Source organism: Ornithorhynchus anatinus, chromosome X5 (genome assembly GCF_004115215.2).
Source record: "Ornithorhynchus anatinus isolate Pmale09 chromosome X5, mOrnAna1.pri.v4, whole genome shotgun sequence".
Classification (NCBI taxonomy): domain Eukaryota; kingdom Metazoa; phylum Chordata; class Mammalia; order Monotremata; family Ornithorhynchidae; genus Ornithorhynchus; species Ornithorhynchus anatinus.
The window spans coordinates 815606-834479 of record NC_041753.1 but is presented as its reverse complement, the minus strand read 5'-3'; the positions used below and the strand labels follow the sequence as shown (position 1 = coordinate 834479).

The window sequence follows — 18874 nt, the reverse complement described above, 5'->3', positions numbered from 1 at the left end:
CATTCCCTCGTATTTAGTGAGCGCTTCTCGTGTGCCGAGCACTGGACTGAGCGCTTGGGAGAGGTTAGTACAACAGTGAGCAGACACGTTCCCCGCTCACAACGAGGTGAGAGTCTAGAGGGAGGGAAACCGTTGTAGAAATAAATAAAGGAGGGCTATAGCAGCGTGGCTCAGTGGCAAGAGCCCGGGCTTGGCAGTCAGAGGTCCTGGGTTCGAATCCCGGCTCTGCCCCTTGTCAGCTGGGTGACCGTGGGCGAGTCGCTTCACTTCTCTGGGCCTCGGTGACCTCATCTGGAAAATGGAGATTAATTGTGAGCCTCACGTGGGACCACCTGATGACCCTGTATCTCCCCCAGCGCTGAGGACAGTGCTCTGCACATAGTAAGCGCTTAACGAATACCAACGTTATTATTATCATAAGGGGAGCGGGGCGGGGAGGAGGGACGAGGAAAGGGAGCGAGTCAGGGCGACGCCGAAGGGAGCGGGAGAAGAGGAGAGGAGGGCGCAGTCAGGGAAGGCCTCCTGGAGGTGGTGGGCCTCCGGTAAGGCTTTGAAGCGGGGAGGGCGGGCGTCCAGGCCAGAGGCGGGACGTGGGCGAGGGGCCGGCGGCGACATAGAGGAGACGGAGGCCCGCTGAGAGGGTTGGCATTAGGGGAGCGACGCGTGCGGGCCGGGCTGGAGGAGGGGAGCGGTGAGGTGAGGGATCTGCAAAGTGCTCTCTCGGTGCCAAGCACTGTACTGAGCGCTGGGCGTGGATACGGCCTAGTCGGGTCAGACGCGGTCCCCCACGGGAATCAATCGTAGTTCTGGTACTCATGAAGCGCTTACTCCGTGCCACGCGCTGCACTTAGCAGCGCCGGGGTAGGTACAGGATAATCAGGTTGTCCCGCGTGGGGCTCCCGGTCTTCATCCCCATTTGACAGATGAGGGAACTGAGGCACAGAGGAAGTGAAGTGACTTGCCCAAGGTCACACAGCTGACCGGCGGCGGAGCCGGGATTAGAAACCACGTCCTCTGACGCCCAAGCCCGGGCTCTTTCCACTGAGCCACGCCGCCTCTCCAGCACAGTGCTCTGCACACAGTAAGCACTCAGTAAATCACTTCACTTCTCTGTGCCTCAGTGACCTCATCTGTAAAATGGGGATTAACTGTGAGCCTCACGTGGGACAACCTGATTCCCCTCTATCTACCCCAGCGCTTAGAACAGTGCTCGGCACATAGTAAGCGCTTAACAGATATCAACATTATCGTCATTAAATACCACTGATGGATAGTGGATGTGCCAGGCACTGTACTAAGCGCTGGGGTAGATCCAAGCTTATCAGATTGGACACGGTCCCTGTCCCACACAGGGCTCACGCTCTTAATCCCCATTTTACAGATGAGGGAACTGAGGCACAGAGAAGTCAAATGATTTGCCCAAGATCCCCCAGCGGACAAGCGGCGGAGGCAGGATTAGAACTCAGGGCCTGGACTGAACCCCTGGGGGAACACAGTATGGCTCGGAGACGCAGTCCCTGCGCTCAGCGTACATCCAGACGGGTGGAGGAGGAATCTCGGAAAGACATTAGACTGCCAGCGCCTCGTGGGCAGGGAGCGTGTCGGGTTATTGTTGTATCTCCTCTCCCAAGCGCTTAGTACAGCGCTCAGCACATGGCAAGCGCTCAGTAAATATCAGCGAATTACCCAGGAGGAAGAACAAGTGGGGACTCAGACGAGGGAGTGAGCGGTTGGAATAGGGTGGGTGTGGACTAAGGTTATTACAGTGCTCTGCACACAGTAAGCGCTCAATAAATACGACTGATTGACTGATAAGCGCTTGGGAGAGTATAATATAACAATATAAGAGCGATTTCCTGCCCACAGTTTTGATGGATTACGAGTGTGAGCCCCTTGGGGGACACGGACCGTGTCCAACCTCATTATCTTGCATCTAGTACAGAGCAGTTCGGGTTCAACAGATACAAATCCCTCTAATAATAGTAATAATAATAATGTTGGTATTTGTTAAACGCTTACTCCGTGCCAAGCACTGTTCTAAGCGCTGGGGTGGATACAAGGTGATCAGATTGTCCCACGTGGGGCTCACAGTCTTCATCCCCATTTACAGGTGAGGGAACCGAGGGACAGAGAAGTTAAGTGACTTGCCCAAGGTCACACAGCTGACACGGGGCGGAGCGGGATTAGAACCCAGGACCTCTGACTCCCAAGCCCGGGCTCTTTCCACTCAACCACGCTGCTTCTCTAGACTTGAAGTTCGTTCCGGGCCGGGAACGTGTCTGTTTATTATCCTGCCGTCCTCTCCCAAGCGCTTAGTACAGTGTTCTGCACGCAAGCAGGGAATGTGTCTCTTTATTATTGGGTTGTCCTCTCCCGATCGCTGAGTCCAGTGTTTTGCACACAGTAAGTGCTCAATCAATACGACTGAATGAAGAAATACATCCACGGGCCTGGGAGTCAGAAGGTCGTGGGTTCAAATCCTGCCTCCGCCGGGTGTCTGCTGTGTGACCTTGGGCAAGACACTTTGATTATCTGTGCCTCAGTTGCCTCATCTGTAAAAAAAAAAAATGGGGATTGAGAGTGTGAGCCCAGTGTGGGACAGGGGACGTGTCCAACCTGATTAACCTGGATCTGCCCCAGCGCTTAGAACAGCGCTTGGCACACAGTTAGCGCTTCACAAGTACCATATTCATTATTATTATTATTCGATCGACTGACTGAAAGACATAAAAACGCGCAGGGCCTAGCGGCAAGAGCCCGGGCTTGGCAGTCAGAGGTTGTGGGTTCTATTCCCTGCTCCGTCCCTGGTCTGCTGGGTGACCTTGGGGAAGTCACTTCCCTTCTCGGGGCCTCAGTTTCCTCATCTGTCAAATGGGGATGGAGATTGGGAGCCCCACGGGGGACCACCCGATGACCCTGTACCTACCCCAGCGCTTAGAGCAGGGCTTGGCACATAGTAAGCGCTTAACAAACACCATGATGGTTAGCAGCTTAGTACAGCGCTTGGCACATAGTAAGCGCTTAAATGCCATCATCGTCGTCATTAAGAGAGGCGGCGGGGCTCAGTGGAAAGAGCCCGGGCTTGGGAGTCAGAGGTCATGGGTTCGAATCCCGGCTCTGCCATTTATCAGCTGTGTGACTTTGGGCAAGTCACTTCACTTCTCTGTGCCTCAGTTACCTTATTTGTAAAATGGGGATGAGGACTGTGAGCCTCATGTGGGACAACCTGATGACCCTGGATCTACCCAGCGCTTAGAACAGTGCTCTGCACATAGGAAGCGCTTAACAAATACCAACATTATCATTATTATTGTTATTATTATTATTATTATAATAATAAATAAACCCCCTCCTCTCCCCCGCCAGGGGCATCAGGGGGATGGGAGCCTGCAGGAGTCGGATGCGGCCGGCAGGGGGCGGTGCGGAGCTGTGGGGCCCTCCTGCGCTTGCGCTGGGCGCCACCAGGGGGCGCCACCCGCACAGCCCCTTTCATTCAATCAGTCCTATTTACTGAGCGCTTCCTGTGTGCAGAGCACTGTACTAAGCGCTTGGGCGAGGACAGAACAACAATAAACAGTCGCATTCCCTGCCCGCAAACACCTCCAAGGGTCCCGGGGAGGGCAGGGACCCAGTGTCCGTCCCATTCATTCATCCAATCCTATTTATTGAGCGCTTTCCGGGCGCAGAGCACTGTGCTAAGCCCTTGGGGGAGGACACGTGGCTGGAGAAGCAGCGTGGCTTGGTGGAAAGAGCCCGGGCTTGGGGGTCAGAGGTTGTGGGTTCTAATCCCAGATCCGCCACTGGTCAGCTATGTGACTTTGGGCAAGTCACTTCACTTCTCTGTCCCCAGTGACCTCATCTGGAAAATGAAGACTGGGAGCCCCAGAGGGGACAACCCGATTACCACGTATCTACCCTAGTGCTTAGACCAGTGCTTGGCACATAGTAAGTGCTTAACAGATACAATCATTATTATTATTATTCATTTAATCATTTGAGGACTGACTACGTGCAGAGTACCGTACTGAGCACTTGGGAGAGCACAACACAACAATAAACGGACACATTCCCTGCCCACAGAGACCTCCGGGGGTCCTGGGGGGGGGCAGGGGGGCGTGGACTTGGTGACCATGCCATCTATTCATTCAGTCATTCACTCATTTATTAATAATGCTGGTATTTGTTAAGCGCTTACTACGTGCAGAGCACTGTTCTAAGCGCTGGGGTAGATCCAGAGGAATGAGGTTGTCCCACGTGAGGCTCACAGTCTTCATCCCCGTTTTACAGATGAGGGAACTGAGGCACAGAGAAGTGAAGTGACTTGCCCACAGTCACACAGCTGACAAGGGGCCGAGCCGGGAGTCGAAACCATGACCTCTTTATTGAGCACTTACCGTGTGCAGAGTACTGAGAGAAGCAGCGTGGCTCAGTGGAAAGAGCCCGGGCTTGGGAGTCAGAGGTCATGAGTTCGAATCCCGGCTCTGCCACTTGTCAGCTGTGTGACTGTGAGCAAGTCACTTAACTTCTCTGTGCCTCAGTGACCTCATCTGTAAAATGGGGATTAACTGTGAGCCTCACGTGGGACAACCTGATGACCCTGTATCTACCCCAGCGCTTAGAACAGTGCTCGGCACATAGTAAGCGCTTAACAAATACCAACATTATTATTATTATTATTATTACTAAGCACCTGGGAGAGTAATGATAATTGTGGCATTTGTTAAGCGCTTACTATTTGCTAGGCTCTGGGGGAGGAGCACAAGCAAATGGGGTTGGACACAAGGCCCTGTCCGCCCTGGGGCCCACGGCCTTCATCCCCATTTTCCAGGTGAGGCAACTGAGGCCCAGAGAAGTAAAATGACTTGCCCAGGATCACAGGGACGAGCTGGGATTAGAATCTGTAACCTTCTGACTCCCAGGCCCGGGCTCTAGGCCACGCCAAGGCCGCGGGGCTCGCGGGCGGGGGCGGGGGAGCCGGCCGGGCACGCGGGCCCCCGGGCTCCGAGGCCGTCGGCGCCAAGCTCTCGCTCCCCGCCCGCCCAGGGGCAGCGCGACTGTCGCCAGGCCGCTGACCGCCCCCGGACCCCAACCCCCTCATTACCGCCCCGAGAGGGGTCATTACAGGGAGGCGGGGAGAGCCGGGTCAGCGGCGGGGCGGCGCGGGAGGCCCGGTCACCCCTGGCCTACTGCTCCAGCGTGGCGGCGGGGAGCCCGGGGACGCCCCCTCCTCCCCCGAGAGACGACCTCCACAATGGCCGGATGGGAAACCAGCTGTTTCCTCTCCTTCCCGCTCACAGCCCGCTCGGACGCCTCCGCCACCGGAAACCGGAGTAAATAAAGTGACCGGCGGTGGGGGGTGGGAGCTGGGTCGTACCCTCCTCCCTCTGCCCGGCCTTGGGGTCGGGGATGGTGACGAAGGGGGGTGAGGGTCGGGCACCGTCGAGGACGGGGGTCTCAGCGTGACCTCCAATGCGACCTGTACATTCCCAGAGCGGTGCTCTGCACAGAGTAAGCGCTCAATAAATACTATTGAATGAATGACCTAATGGAGAGAGGCCGGACCTGGGGGTCAGAAGGGCCTGGTTCTAATCCCGGCTCTGCCACGCGTCTGCTGGGTGACCTCGGACAAGTCGCTTCACTTCTCTGGGCCTCAGCGACCTCAGCTGCACAATGGGGATGAAGACTGAGCCGCATGAAAGACTGTAAGCTCGCTGTGGGCAGGGAATGAGTCTGTTTATTGTTGTATTGTACTCTCTCAAGTGCTCAGTACAGCGCTTTGCACGCAGTAAGCGCTCAATAAATACGATTGAATGAATGGATGTGGGACAGGGACTGCGTCCAACCCGATTATCCTATATCTACCCCGGCGCTTAGAACAGGGCCCGGCACAGAGTAACCGCTTAAACGAACATCACAACTATTCTTATTACTTAGAAGGACTTGGCTTTTAATCCCGACCCTGCCACCTGACTGCTGTGGGACCTTGGGTAAGTCACTTCTCTCCTCTGTGCCTCAGTTTCCTCGTCTGCAAAATGGGGATTAAGGCCGTGAGCCCCACGGGGGACAGGGACTGCGTCCCACCCGATTATCCTATGTTTACCCCGGCGCTTAGAACAGGGCCTGGCACAGAGTAACCACTTAAACATCACAACTATTCTTATTATTTAGAAGGACTTGGCTTTTAATCCCGACCCTGCCACCTGTCTGCTGTGGGACCTTGGGTAAGTCACTTCTCTGCGCCTCAGTTTCCTCATCTGTAAAATGGGGATGAAGAGTGTGAGCCCCAAGTGGGACAGGGACCGTGTCCAACCTGATGACTCCGCATCTGCCCCGGCGCTGAAAACAGTCCCTGGCGCATCGTAAGCGCTCGACAAACACCAGAACAACAACAACCTCAAAACAAAGCCCCCAGAAACCAGGGGCGTGGAGAGAGGAGAGCTGGTCTGGGAGGTGGCGCCGGCCCCTGGCACCGGCCCCGGCTCTTTCCGGCCCTCGACAGTCCCCGGTGAGAAGCGAGCGGCCTGTCCTGTTCCCACCGCCCGGGCCCTCGGTTCCCTGGAGCTGGGGAGGAAATAAGGCGGCGGGTGCGAAGACCAGAGGCGGGGGAAGCGGAGGGGGCCGGACCCGACGGGCCTGGGAAAAGGGCGGGGGACGTGTCCGGGATCCTCTTCTCCCACTCCCCTCTGCGTCGCCCTGACTGGCTCCCTTCCTTCATCCCCCCTCTCAGCCCCACACCACTTAATAATAATAATAATAATAATAATGATGGCATTTGTTAAGTGTTTACTATAGGCCAAGCACTGCTCTAAGCGCTGAGGTAGATACAAGGTCATCAGGTTGTCCCCCGTGGGGCTCCCAGTCTTCATCCCCATTTTACAGATGAGGTCACTGAGGCCCGGGGAAGTGAAATGACTTGCCCAAAGTCACCTAAGTGGAGGAGCTGGGGATTAGAACCCACGACCTCTGACTCCCAACCCCGGGCTCTTTCCCCTGTACCACGCTGCACTTATAATAATAAAAATAATGATGATGATGATGATGGCATTTGGGAAGCCCTTACTAGGTGCCAAGCACTGTTCTAAGCGCTGGGGGGGAGGGGGATACGAGGTTATCACGTTGACCCATGTGGGGCTCACAGTCTTAATAATGATAATAATAATAATGTTGGTATTTGTTAAGCACTTACTATGTGCTGAACACTGTTCTAAGCACTGGGCTAGATACAGAGTAATGAGGTTGTCCCACGTGACGCTCACAGTCTTAATCCCCATTTTACAGATGAGGGAACTGAAGCACAAAGAAATAAGGTGATGTGCCCAAAAATCACACAGCAGACAAGTGGCAGAGGCGAGATTAGAACCCATGACCTCTGACTCCCAAGTCGGGGCTCTTTCCACTGAACCTTTTGTCCGTATCCCTCATTTATTGATCTCTATTCACGTCTGTCTCTCCCTCTAGACTGTCAGCTTGTTCACTCATAATAATAATAATAATAATAATAATGTTGGTATTTGTTAAGCGCTTACTATGTGCCGAGCAGTGTTCTAAGTGCTGGGGTAGACACAGGGGAATCAGGATGTCCCACGTGGGGCTCACAGTCTTAATCCCCATTTTACAGAGGAGGCAACTGAGGCACAGAGAAGTTAAGTGACTTGCCCACAGTCACACAGCTGACAAGTGGCAGAGCCGGGATTCAAACTCATGAGCTCTGGCTCCAAAGCCCAGGCTCTTTCCACTGAGCCACGCTGCTTCTCGTATTTATTCGATTCGAGAATTCATTCATTCATTCGATCGTATTTATATCCGTTGCCAAATTGTACTTTCCAAGCGCTTAGTCCAGTGCTCTGCACTCAATAAGCGCTCAATAAATGCGATTGAATGAATGAATTGAGCGCTTACTGTGTGCAGAGCACTGGACTAAGCGCTTGGAAAGTACAATTCGGCAACAGCTAGAGACCATCCCTCTTGTTGTGGTCGGGGAACATGTCTGTTTATTATTATATTCTAATAATAATAATAACTGTGGTATTTGTTAAGTGCTTACGGAGTGCCATACATTCATAATCCCGGCTCCTCCACTTGTCTGCTGGGTGACCCTGGGCAAGTCCCTTCACTTCTCTGGGCCTCAGTTCCCTCATCTGTAAAATGGGGATTAGGACTGCGAGCCCCATGTGGGACAACCTGATTACCCTGTATCTACCCCAGCGCTTAGAACAGTGCTTGACACCTAGTAAGCACGTAACAAACACCAACATTATTCAATCACATTTATTGAGCACATACCTTGTATCTACCCCAGCGCTTAGAAGGGTGCTTGGCACCTAGTAAGCGCTTAACCAACACCAACATTATTTATTCAAACGTATTTATTGAGCGCTTACCTTGTACCTACCCTAGCGCTTAGAACAGTGCTTGGCACTTCGTAAGCGCTTAACCAACGCCAACATTACTTATTCAAACGTATTTATTGAGCGCTTACCTTGTACCTACCCCAGCGCTTAGAACAGTGCTTGGCACTTCGTAAGCGCTTAACCAACGCCAACATTATTTATTCAAACGTATTTATTGAGCGCTTACCTTGTGTCTACCCCAGCGCTTAGAACAGTGCTTGGCACTTCGTAAGCGCTTAACCAACGCCAACATTACTTATTCAAACGTATTTATTGAGCGCTTACCTTGTACCTACCCCAGCGCTTAGAACAGTGCTTGGCACCTAGTAAGCGTTTAACAAACACCATCATGACAAACACCATCAGGATTATTTTTTATCATTTTATTTCTTTGTATTGCTGCCTCTCTCCCCCGCTCTAGAGGGTGGGCAGGGAATGCGTCAGTATATTGTTGGATTGTACTCGCCCAAGCGCTTAGTCCAGTGTTCTGGACACAGTAAAGCGCTAAACACGGATGGATGGATGGATGGATGGATGGATGGATGGATGGATGGATGGATGGATGGATGGATGGGTGAGTGAGTGAATGAGTGAGTGAGTGAGTGAGTGAGTGAATGAATGAATGAATGAATGAATGAATGAGTAGCCCTCCTACCTGCCACGTGGTAAAGACGGAATCGAAGGCGGAAGCGCGAGGGGAAGGAAAAGCCTGCCAGAGACTACAACTCCCAGAAGGCAGCGCGCCGCCGGGGCCTGTGGAGCATGCGCAATGGCGGCCGCCGCGCCGCCAGGGCGGGCCGAGCATGCGCATTGACGGCCGCTGCTTTCGCCGGGGCGGGTCGAGCATGCGCAGTGGCGGCCTCTGCGCCGCCCGCGCAGGCGCAGTGGCGGCCGCCGGCCCGTGAGGAGAAGCCCCTCGCTGAGGAGAGACTTGGGGGGAGCGGGAGAGGTGAGGGGCGCTAAGCATCATGGCCTGTGTGAAGCGCTTACTATGTGCCACGCACCGTACTAAGCGCTGGGGTGGAGACAAGCCTAGGGAGAAGCAGCGTGGCTCAGGGGCAAGAGCCCGGGCTGGGGAGTCCGAGGTCATGGGTTCGAATCCCGGCTCGGCCACGTGTCAGCTGGGTGACCTTGGGCCAGTCACTTCTCTGGGCCTCAGTTCCCTCATCTGGAAAATGGGGATGAAGGCCGGGAGCCTCACGTGGGACCACCTGATGACCCTGTATCTCCCCCAGCGCTTAGAACAGTGCTCCCCACATAGGAAGCGCTTAACGAGTACCAACATTATTATCCCCATTTGACAGATGAGGCCACTGAGGCCCAGAGCAGTGGGAGTCACCAGGACCTGGGTTAATAATAACCCTAAAAATAATTGTGGCATTTGAAGCGCTTATTATGTGGCAGGCACTGTACTAAGCGCTGGGCTTAGGAGAAGCAGCGTGGCTCGGTGGAAAGAGCCCAGGCTTGGGAGTCAGGGGTGGTGGGTTCTAATCCTGACCCTGCCACTTTGGGCAAGGCACTACACTGGGCCTCAGTGACCTCATCTGTAAAATGGGGATTCACTGTGACAACCTGTTGACCCTCTCTCTCCCCCAGCGCTTAGAACAGTGCTCTGCACATAGTAAGCGCTTAACAAATACCAACATTATTATTATTAAAATAGGGATGAAGACGGCGAGCCCCACGGGGGACAACCCGATTTATCTTGTATCTCCCCCAGCGCTTAAAACAGTGCTTGGCACATAGTAAGCGCTTCACAGATACCATCATGATTATTATTTTGACCTTCTGACTCACAGACCTGGGCTCTCTCCACTGCGCCGTGCTGCTTGATATTAATGTCTAGATTGTAGGGGGGGGGAGACAGACGTGAATAGAAATAAATAAATGACAGATATGGATGAAAGCGCTGCGGGGCTGGGAGGGGGGATGAGTAAAAGGAGCGAGTCAGGGTGATGCAGAAGGGAGTGGGAGAAGAGAGGAGGGCGCAAGCAGGGAGGGCCTCTTGGAGGAGACAAAACGAAGGCGTTTTGGTGGATCCCAAGGCGGACGGAGCCCGTAACTCAAGCGTTATCCTGGACTCTCTCATTCGATGCACATAGTCAATCCATCACCAAATCCCGCCCGTTCAACCTTCATTCACTCATTTATTGCGCGCTTACTGCGTGCAGAGCACTGTACTAAGCGCTTGGAAAGTACAATTCGGCAACAGAGATCATCCCCACCCAACGACCGGCTCACAGTCTAGAAGGGGGAGACGGACATCAGTAGCATCGAAAACGAAACCTTCACGACATCGCCGCAGTCCGTCCTCTCGCCTCCATCCAAACCGCCTCTCCCAAGAGCCCGGGCTTGGCAGTCAGGGGTCGTGGGTTCTAATCCCGGCTCTGCCACTTAGCTATGTGACTTGGGGCAAGTCACTTCACTAATCTGTGCCTCGGTGACCTCATCTGTAAAAGGGGGATGAAGACTGTGAGCCCCACGGGGGACAAACTAATTACCTGGCATCTGCCCAGCGCTTAGAACAGTGCTTGGCCCGTAGGATGTGCTTAACAAATACCAAAATGATTATGATTACAGTGCCCGGCACACAGTAAGTGTCCAGTGAGTGTGACTGACCGACCGACTTGCACCTCTGCCCCGTAGGTGGCCATGACGAAGCTGGCCCAGTGGCTGTGGGCCCTGGCCCTGCTGGGCTCCGCCTGGGCGGCTCTGACCCTGGGACCGGGCAGCCGGGCCCTGCCCCCGCCGTGGCACCAGGTCCTGGGCCCCCTGCCCGCCTACCTGCTGGTGGTCGCCGGTTGCTACGCGCTGGGCACCGTGGGCTACCGCGTGGCCCGCTTCAATGACTGCGAGGACGCCGCCCGCGAGCTGCAGGCCCAGATCCGCCAGGCCCGAGCCGACCTGGGACGCAAGGGCTTACGCTTCTGACCGAGACCCCCTCGCTCCCGGGGCGAGTCTCCCCCTCTCCCCTGCCCATCAATAAAAGTCCACGTTTCTCACCGGGCTGGTGGCGCTTGTGTCGGGTGGAGGGGGAAGGGGCGGTAAGTGGTGAGGAGAAGGGCCGGCGGGAGAGGGACGGGGTCCGGGGAGGACGAGGATCAGGATGCGGAGGGGTCCATCCTAGGTCACGGGGGGAGAGGCGGGGATGGAAAAGAAACAGGCGTGTTGGATAATCGGGGTTGGGTCACCGAGGGAGAGTCGGGGGAAGAGAAAGGGGTCAGGGGTGCTGGATGGTCCGGTTTGGGTCGTGGCGGGGAGAGTCGGAGGTGCTGGATGGTCAGGGTGGTGAAGTAGGAGAGGAGAAGGTCAGCGGCGGTGGGGGGGTCCGGGTTGGGTCACTGGGGGAGAGTCAGGGGTGCGGGATGGTCCAGCTTGGGTCACTGGGGGAGAATCAGGAGTGTTGGACATTCCGGTCGGGTTATCGGGGAGAGTCAAGGTTGTCGGATGGTCCGTGCTGGGTCACGGAGAGTCAGGGGTGTTGGACGGGCCGTACGGGGTCCCTGGGGGAGAGCCAAGGGTGTTGGATGGTCTGGGCTGGGTCCCCGGAGGAGAGTTCAGAGGTGATGGACGGTCCAGGTGGGATCCCTGGGGGACAGTCCGGGGTGTCGGATGGCCCACCTAGAACCTTGAGGGTGGGGGCGGAGGAGGGGGTAGCCAGTACATAGGTCCTCCCAGAATGCCAGTGGTGCCGAAAGAGACAGAGTACCGAGCCGGACCCCCTGCCCGTCTCCCCCGACGCCTCCTGCCCCAGCCCGCCCTCCCACGCTTCAGGGAGCAGGCAGAGCGTGAGGGTGAGCGTTTATTATAAGGCACATCGTCGACCCAGTCTCCCTCCTCTGCTACTGGAAAAACCCCGAAATGAATTAAACAAAAATAATCTCTTCTGAAAAAATAAAAACGGAACATCTCCCCCCCCCCCCACCTTCCCTCAGCGTAACGGTCCCCCACCCCCCTGCCCGCGGAAGAGGCCCACCCCCCTCGAATCCTTCCCGGCGACGGACGGGGAAGGGAAGGGCGGGCGGCTCCGGGGTCATCTCGGTGCCCCCCGGCTCAGGCCTGGAGGGGCCTGTAGGCCCGGTCGTGCGTCGGGGGGTATCGCCGGAACAGCCAGAGTCGCATGAGGCTGGTGACGATGCCAGGCACGTTGGGGACCTGGGGGGAGGGACGGAGCGTGAGGTGGGGCAACGGCCCGGGGGGGTCGCCTCCTCCCCCGCCCCCCACGGGGCCCGCGCCCCCGCTGACCGTGATGTAGAGGTCGTGGAGCCGCAGGCCGTAGAGGGTCCAGGCGGAGGAGGTGAGCAGCGTGGCCACAGTCAAGGGGTAGGACAGACACTTGGTGGACTGAGTCTGGATGATCTTGGCCTGGGTGGGAGGGTGACGGCACAGCCCCCCGACTCACCGCCCGCGCCCCATCTCGGGGTGCCCTCCCTGCCCCTCCTCGCCTGCTTCGAGGTCCCCCCTTCGGGAAGCCTTCCGGGCCTGTCCTCACCCGGCCTGGGTCAAGCGGGTGACCCTCCCCTCCGCCCCTGGCAACCTGGCCCTGCCACCCCGGTCTGTAATTACGGTCGCCAGGTCTGCGCTCCCACCTATCCATTACAGCGTCCACCCGCCCGGCGTCAGGAGTCGCCCGTCCTCCGGCGCACACGTGACGACGGACGTGTGGCCGGTCTCCGCCGGCGGACCGGCAGCTCCCCTCCAGCTGAAATTCAATTACGTGTAATAACTGTGGCATCTGCTAAGCGCTTGCTGTGTGCGAGGCACTTTACTAAGCGCTGGGGTGGAGGACACAAGCAAGTCGGGTTGGGTACCATCCCTGTCCCGCATCGGGCTCGCGGTCTCAATCCCCGTTTTACAGACGAAGGAACTGAGGCCCCGTGTCCGTCATTTATTTCTATTAATGTCGGTCTCCCCCTCTAGGACTGTAACCTTCTTGTGGGCAGGGAATGTGTCTGTTGTTATATTGTACTCTCCTAAGCGCTTAGTACAGTGCTCTGCGCACAGTAAGCGCTCAATAAATATGACTGAATCGAATGAATTGGACTGAAGGCAGGGACCATGCCTCTTCCGCTTTTTTTTCTTTTACTTTTGGTACCTGATAAGTGCTTACTACGTGCCAGTCACTGTACTAAACACCGGGGTAGGTACAAACTAGACCGTCTTCATCCCCATGTGACATCGTCATCCCCATAGTACAGTGCTCTGCACACAGTGAGCACTCAATAAGTACGACCGACCGACCGGACATTTAATAATGATGGTATTTGTTAAGCACTGTTCTGATAACAATAATAATTATTATGATTGCAAGTTACAAGATAATCAGGTCGGACTCGGTCTGCATCCCACCCGGGGCTCACGGTCTTAATCCCCATTTTCCGGAGGAGGGAACTGAGGCCCAGAGAAGTGAAATGACTTACCCAAGGTCACCCAGCAGAAATATGGATTAGAACCCGGGATGCGCGCACTATCCACTAAGCCACCCGGCTTCTCTTCCTCCCTCTGCCCCTCCCCAGGCTCCCAGCCCGGGGGGACGGTGGAGGGGCGTGCGTGCCCGACCTGACCCGCATCGGGCCCCCCGAGCGGGCATCCGGCCCCTTCCCTAACCCCGTCCCGGCCCCGGGGGGGGGCTGGGGGAGACCCCCACGCACCAGGTCCGCCATGGGCGAGAGGTACATGCTGATGGTGAAGAAGCTGCAGAAGAGCCCCAGCTGCTGGAGCCGGACGCCTGGGTCGGGCACGAGGAGCTGGAAGTAGCAATACCCCAGGAGCAGGACGCCCAGCAGAGCCACCGTCTGCAGGAGGGCAGGGCCCTGGGGGCGGGGAGACACAGGAAGGGGTGAGCCGGGGGTCTCTGGGATGGACGCATACACCCCCACCCCCTCCAAAAACACTTCACTCTGTTGCCCGGATCATTTTTCTCCAAAAACGTTCAGTCCACGTCTCCCCGCTCCTCAAAAACCTCCAGTGGTTGCCCATCCCTCTCTGGATCGGAGACCCCTCCTCTCCTCCGCCAACCCGGCTCCTCTAACGCCACCCTTCTCACCTCGCCGCCGACCTCCCCAAATCGGACAGGCGACGACTCTCCCCCGCATCAAAGCCTTACTAAAGGCCCGTCTCCTCCGCGAGGCCCTCCCTGACTGCGCCCTCCTTTCCTCTTCTCCCTCTCCCTCCTGCGTCACCCCGACTCGCTCCCTTTCTTCATCCCCCGTCCCGGCCCCACGCCGCTTAGGTCCATTAGAGAAGCAGCGTGGCTCCGTGGAAGGAGCCCGGGCTTGGGAGCCAGAAGTCATGGGTTCGAATCCCGGCTCTGCCCCTTGTCAGCTGGGTGACCGTGGGCGAGTCACTTCACGTCTCTGGAGCAGCGTGGCTCCGTGGAAAGAGCACGGGCTTTGGAGTCAGGGCTCATGAGTTCGAATCCCAGCTCTGCCCCTTGTCAGCTGGGTGACTGTGGGCAAGTCACTTCACTTCTCGGTGCCTCAGTTCCCTCATCTGTAAAATGGGGATTAAGACTGTGAGCCCCACGTGGGACCACCTGATTCCCCTGTGTCTACCCCAGCGCTCAGAGCAGTGCTCTGCACATAGTAAGCGCTTAACAAATACCAACATTATTATTATTATTATTCTCTGGGCCTCAGTTCCCTCATCTGTAAAATGGGGGTGAAGACTGTGAGCCTCACGTGGGACAACCTGATGACCCTGTATCTCCCCAGCGCTTAGAACAGTGCTCTGCACAGGGTAAGCGCTTAAAAATTGCAACATCATTATTCTCATTATTACTATATGTCTCCCCCGATTAGACTGTTCTCCTCCGATTAGGCTGTTCTCCCCCGATCAGACCGTAAGCCCGTCAAAGGGCCGGGATTCTCTCTATCTGTTACCGATTTGTCCATTCCAAGCGCTTAGTACAGTGCTCTGCACATAGTAGGCACTCCATAAATACTAGTGACTGAATTATATCCCTCATTTATCTATTTCTATTCATGTCTGTCTCCCCCTCTAGACCGTCAGCTCGATGTGGGCAGGGAATGCGTCAGTTGTAGCGGTCTACTGCACTCTCCCAAGCGCTTCGTACAGTGCTCTGCACACAGTCAGCACTCAATAATGTTGGTATTTGTTAGTATCTGTTAAGCGTGTCCCACGTGGGGCTCACAGTCTTAATCCCCATTTTGCAGATGAGGGAACTGAGGCACCGAGAAGTGAAGTGACTTGCCCAAAGTCACCCAGCTGACAAGGGGCAGAGCCGGGGTTCGAACCCATGACCTCTGACTCCAAAGCCCGGGCTCTTTCCAGTGAGCCACGCTGCTTCTGGAATAAATACAGCTGAATGAAGACACGCCCCCTCCCAAATTGTCCCTGGCCCGTCTTCACCGCCCACCTCCTCCTACCCCATCCTTGGATTGCCCGCCCCGATTTGGGCCCGGATGGTGCCCGGGTACCCCGGGTGGTACCTCCGCCCGCTGCGGGTCACGCCGGGAGTCCCCTCCCTCCCTCCCCGGCCCCCCCGTAATCGTCTGTGCGGCACCTTGCGCGGGACGTAGTAGAGGTAGGTGAGCATGTAGAGGGTCTGGAGCGCCGCCCCCACCGCGTTGACCAAGATGAGCGTCCAGTCGCCCTTCAGGCCTCCGTAGCTGAGCCAGCTCAGATTGCTTGTGGGGCGGGAGGGGTGGATGATGATAATAATAATAATGTTGGTATCTGTTAAGCGCTTACTGGGTGCAGAGCTCTGTTCTAAGCGCTGGGGGAGGGACGGGGTCATCGGGTGGTCCCACGTGAGGCTCCCGGTCTCCATCCCCATTTGACAGATGGGGTCACCGAGGCCCAGGGAAGCGAAGCGACTCGCCCACGGTCACACAGCTGCCAAGCGGCAGAGCCGGGAGTCGAACCCGCGACTCCGAAGCCCGGGCTCTTTCCACTGAGCCACGCTGCCGCTAAGTGTGGGGCTTACTATGTGCCAGGCACTGTACTAAGCGCTGGGGTCGATGAGAAGCAGCGTGGCTTAAGGGAAAGAGCCCGGGCTTGGGAGTCAGAGGCCGTGGGTCCTAATTCCGGCTCCGCCACCTGTCTGCTGGGTGACCTGGGGTAAGTCACTTCACTTCTCTGGGCCTCAGTGACCACATCTTTAAAATGGGGATGAGGACCGTGAGCCCCACGTGGGGCAACCTCATCAACTTCAATCTACTCCAGTGCTTAGAACAGTGCTTGGCACAGAGTAAGCGCTTAACAGATACCATCGTTACTATACAAGCAAAATCTCTGGACACCGTCCCTGTCTGACAAGGGACTCACAGGCTCGATCCCCATTTTCCAGATGAGGGAACTGAGGCCCAGAGAAGTGAATAATAATAATTACGGTATTGGGGAGGCACTCTCTATGTGCCGGGCACTGTTCTAAGCGCTGGGGCGGACACAAGTGAATCGGGTTGGACCCAGTCCCCTGTCCCACGTGGGGCACACAGGCTTCATCCCCATTTTACAGAGGAGGGAACTGAGGCCCGGAGAAGTGAATAACAATAATAATAATGAGAATAATGACGTTGGTATTTGTTAAGCACTTACTATGTGCCAAGCCCTGTTCTAAGCGCTGGGGGAGACAGAAGGTCATCGGGATGCCCCACGTGGGGCTCACGGTTTTCATCCCCATTTGACAGATGAGGTCACCGAGGCCCCGAGAAGTGAAGTGACTGTCACGAGGTCACACGGCAGACAAGCGGCGGAGGCGGAATTGGAATCCAGCTCCTTCTGAGAAGCAGCGTGGCTCAGTAGAAAGAGCCCGGGCTTGGGAGTCGGAGGTCGTGGGTTCGAATCCCGGCTCCGCCACTTGTCAGCTGTGGGATTGTGGGCGAGTCACTTCTCTGGGCCTCAGTCCCCTCCTCTGTCAAATGGGGATGAAGACTGGGAGCCTCCCGTGGGACCACCTGATGACCCTGGATCTCCCCCAGCGCTTAGAACAGTGCTCTGCACAGAGGAAGCGCTTCACAAATACCAATATTTTTATTATTGTCAGCTGTGGGGCTTTGGGCAAGTCACTTCACTTCTCTGGGCCTCCTCTGTCAAATGGGGATGAAAACTGGGGGCCCCACGGGGGACCACGTGATGACCTTGTATCCCCCAGCGCTTAGAACAGTGCTTGGCACCTAGTAAGCGCTTAGCAAACACCAACATTATTATAATTGTTATTCTGACCCCCCCCCCCCCCCCGCGCGGGCCCCTGCCCCTCTCACTTGACGTCGGTGGTGAGGAAGGGCAGGAACTGGACGCTGTCCACGCTGCGGCTGAGGCGCATGTGCCGAAGGTCCGACCTGCCGGGAGGGGGCGGGGTGGGCGCGCGGAGGGGGGAGGGGCCGCACCACCCTGACCGCCCCCGCAAGCCCCGCCCCCAAGCACCTAAGGCTCCGCCCCCAGACGCTCAGGCCCCGCCCCTGCTCATGACCCAATCAGATCCGACCCCGCCTCGGTCCCGCCCAATCACCTCAGGCCCCGCCCCCAGACACTCAGGCCCCGCCCCTCGTGCCCCAGGCCCCGCCCCCAGACACTCAGGCCCCGCCCCTCGGGTCCCAGGCCCCGCCCCCAGACACTCAGGCCCCGTCCAATCACCTCAGGCCCCGGCCCTCGTGCCCCAGGCCCCGCCCCCAGACACTCAGGCCCCGCCTCTGCTCAGGATCCAATCACCTCCGGCCCCGCCTCATCACCTCAGGCCCCGCCCCCAGACCCTCCGGCCCCGCCCCTCTTGCCTCAGGCCCCGCCTCTGCCCAGGCCCCAATCACCTCGGGCACCGCCCCCGTGCCTCAAGCCCCGCCCCTAATCACACCGGACCCCGCCCCTTGTGCCTCAAGCCCCGCCCCAAACACCTGAGACCCCGCCCCCAATCACCTCAGACACCGTCCTCGTGCCTCGAGCCCCGCCCCCAATCACCCCGGGCCCCGCCCACGAACACGTCAGGCCCCGCCTCCGTCTAGTCCCCAATCACCTCAGACCCCGCCCCTCGCGCCCCGCCCCCAAAGACCTCAGGCCCCTCGTGCCCCCAGCGCCTCAGGCTCCGCCCCTCGTGCCTCTGCCCCGATCCCCTCGGGCCCCGCCCCTGCGCTCTCCCGGAAGCGTCCACGTCCCCCTGTGGGCGTCCCCCCACCGCCCCGGGCCCTCACAGGCCGGTGGAGAACATGGCGAGGGTGAAGAGCACGCAGGCCCCGGAGAGGAGCGAGTCCGTCACCGCCGCCTTCGCCGCCTCCGCTTCCTCCATGCTGCCCCGGGGAGCCTGCCGGCCCGGCCGCCCCGTCCCCCCCCCCCCCGACGGGGCCACGCCCCCACACCGGGCATCCAATCAGGCCGCGCCGCGCTCCGCCCTCCCACCCGTCAGGGCCACGCCCCCTCCTGGCGTCCAATCGGGGCGCGGGGCTCCCGGCCCCTCCGTGACGTCACTCCCCGCCCCCTCCCGCCCCGCGTCCAATCAGACCGCGGGGCTCCCCGCCCTCTTCGTGACGTCA

General features: G+C 57.5%; 2 protein-coding genes across 2 annotated transcripts; one reads left to right on the top strand and one right to left on the bottom strand.

The window, feature by feature from the left end:
- Positions 1-9239: 9239 nt before the first annotated feature.
- Positions 9240-11397, top strand: DPM3 (dolichyl-phosphate mannosyltransferase subunit 3, regulatory). Its single transcript, XM_029054735.1, has 2 exons — positions 9240-9339; positions 11037-11397. The coding sequence occupies exon 2, from the start codon at positions 11043-11045 to the stop codon at positions 11319-11321; it is 279 nt and encodes a 92-aa protein (XP_028910568.1). The 5' UTR covers positions 9240-9339; positions 11037-11042; the 3' UTR covers positions 11322-11397.
- Positions 11398-12332: 935 nt separating this feature from the next.
- Positions 12333-18664, bottom strand: SLC50A1 (solute carrier family 50 member 1). Its single transcript, XM_029054734.2, has 6 exons — positions 18536-18664; positions 17615-17692; positions 15916-16039; positions 14042-14203; positions 12636-12755; positions 12333-12545 (listed from the first exon to the last, which is right to left on the bottom strand). The coding sequence occupies exons 1-6, from the start codon at positions 18628-18630 to the stop codon at positions 12444-12446; spliced, it is 681 nt and encodes a 226-aa protein (XP_028910567.1). The 5' UTR covers positions 18631-18664; the 3' UTR covers positions 12333-12443.
- Positions 18665-18874: the final 210 nt, after the last annotated feature.

Coding starts and splice junctions, on each gene's coding strand:
- DPM3 (XM_029054735.1), top strand. CDS start 11,043: ATGACGAAGCTGGCCCAGTGGCTGTGGGCCCTGGCCCTGCTGGGCTCC.
- SLC50A1 (XM_029054734.2), bottom strand. CDS start 18,630: ATGGAGGAAGCGGAGGCGGCGAAGGCGGCGGTGACGGACTCGCTCCTC. Junction 16,040..17,614: donor TTCCTCACCACCGACGTCAA/GTGAGAGGGGCA, acceptor CCGCCCCACAAG/CAATCTGAGCTGGCTCAGCT. Junction 14,204..15,915: donor TCTACTACGTCCCGCGCAAG/GTGCCGCACAGA, acceptor CCCCGCCCCCAG/GGCCCTGCCCTCCTGCAGAC.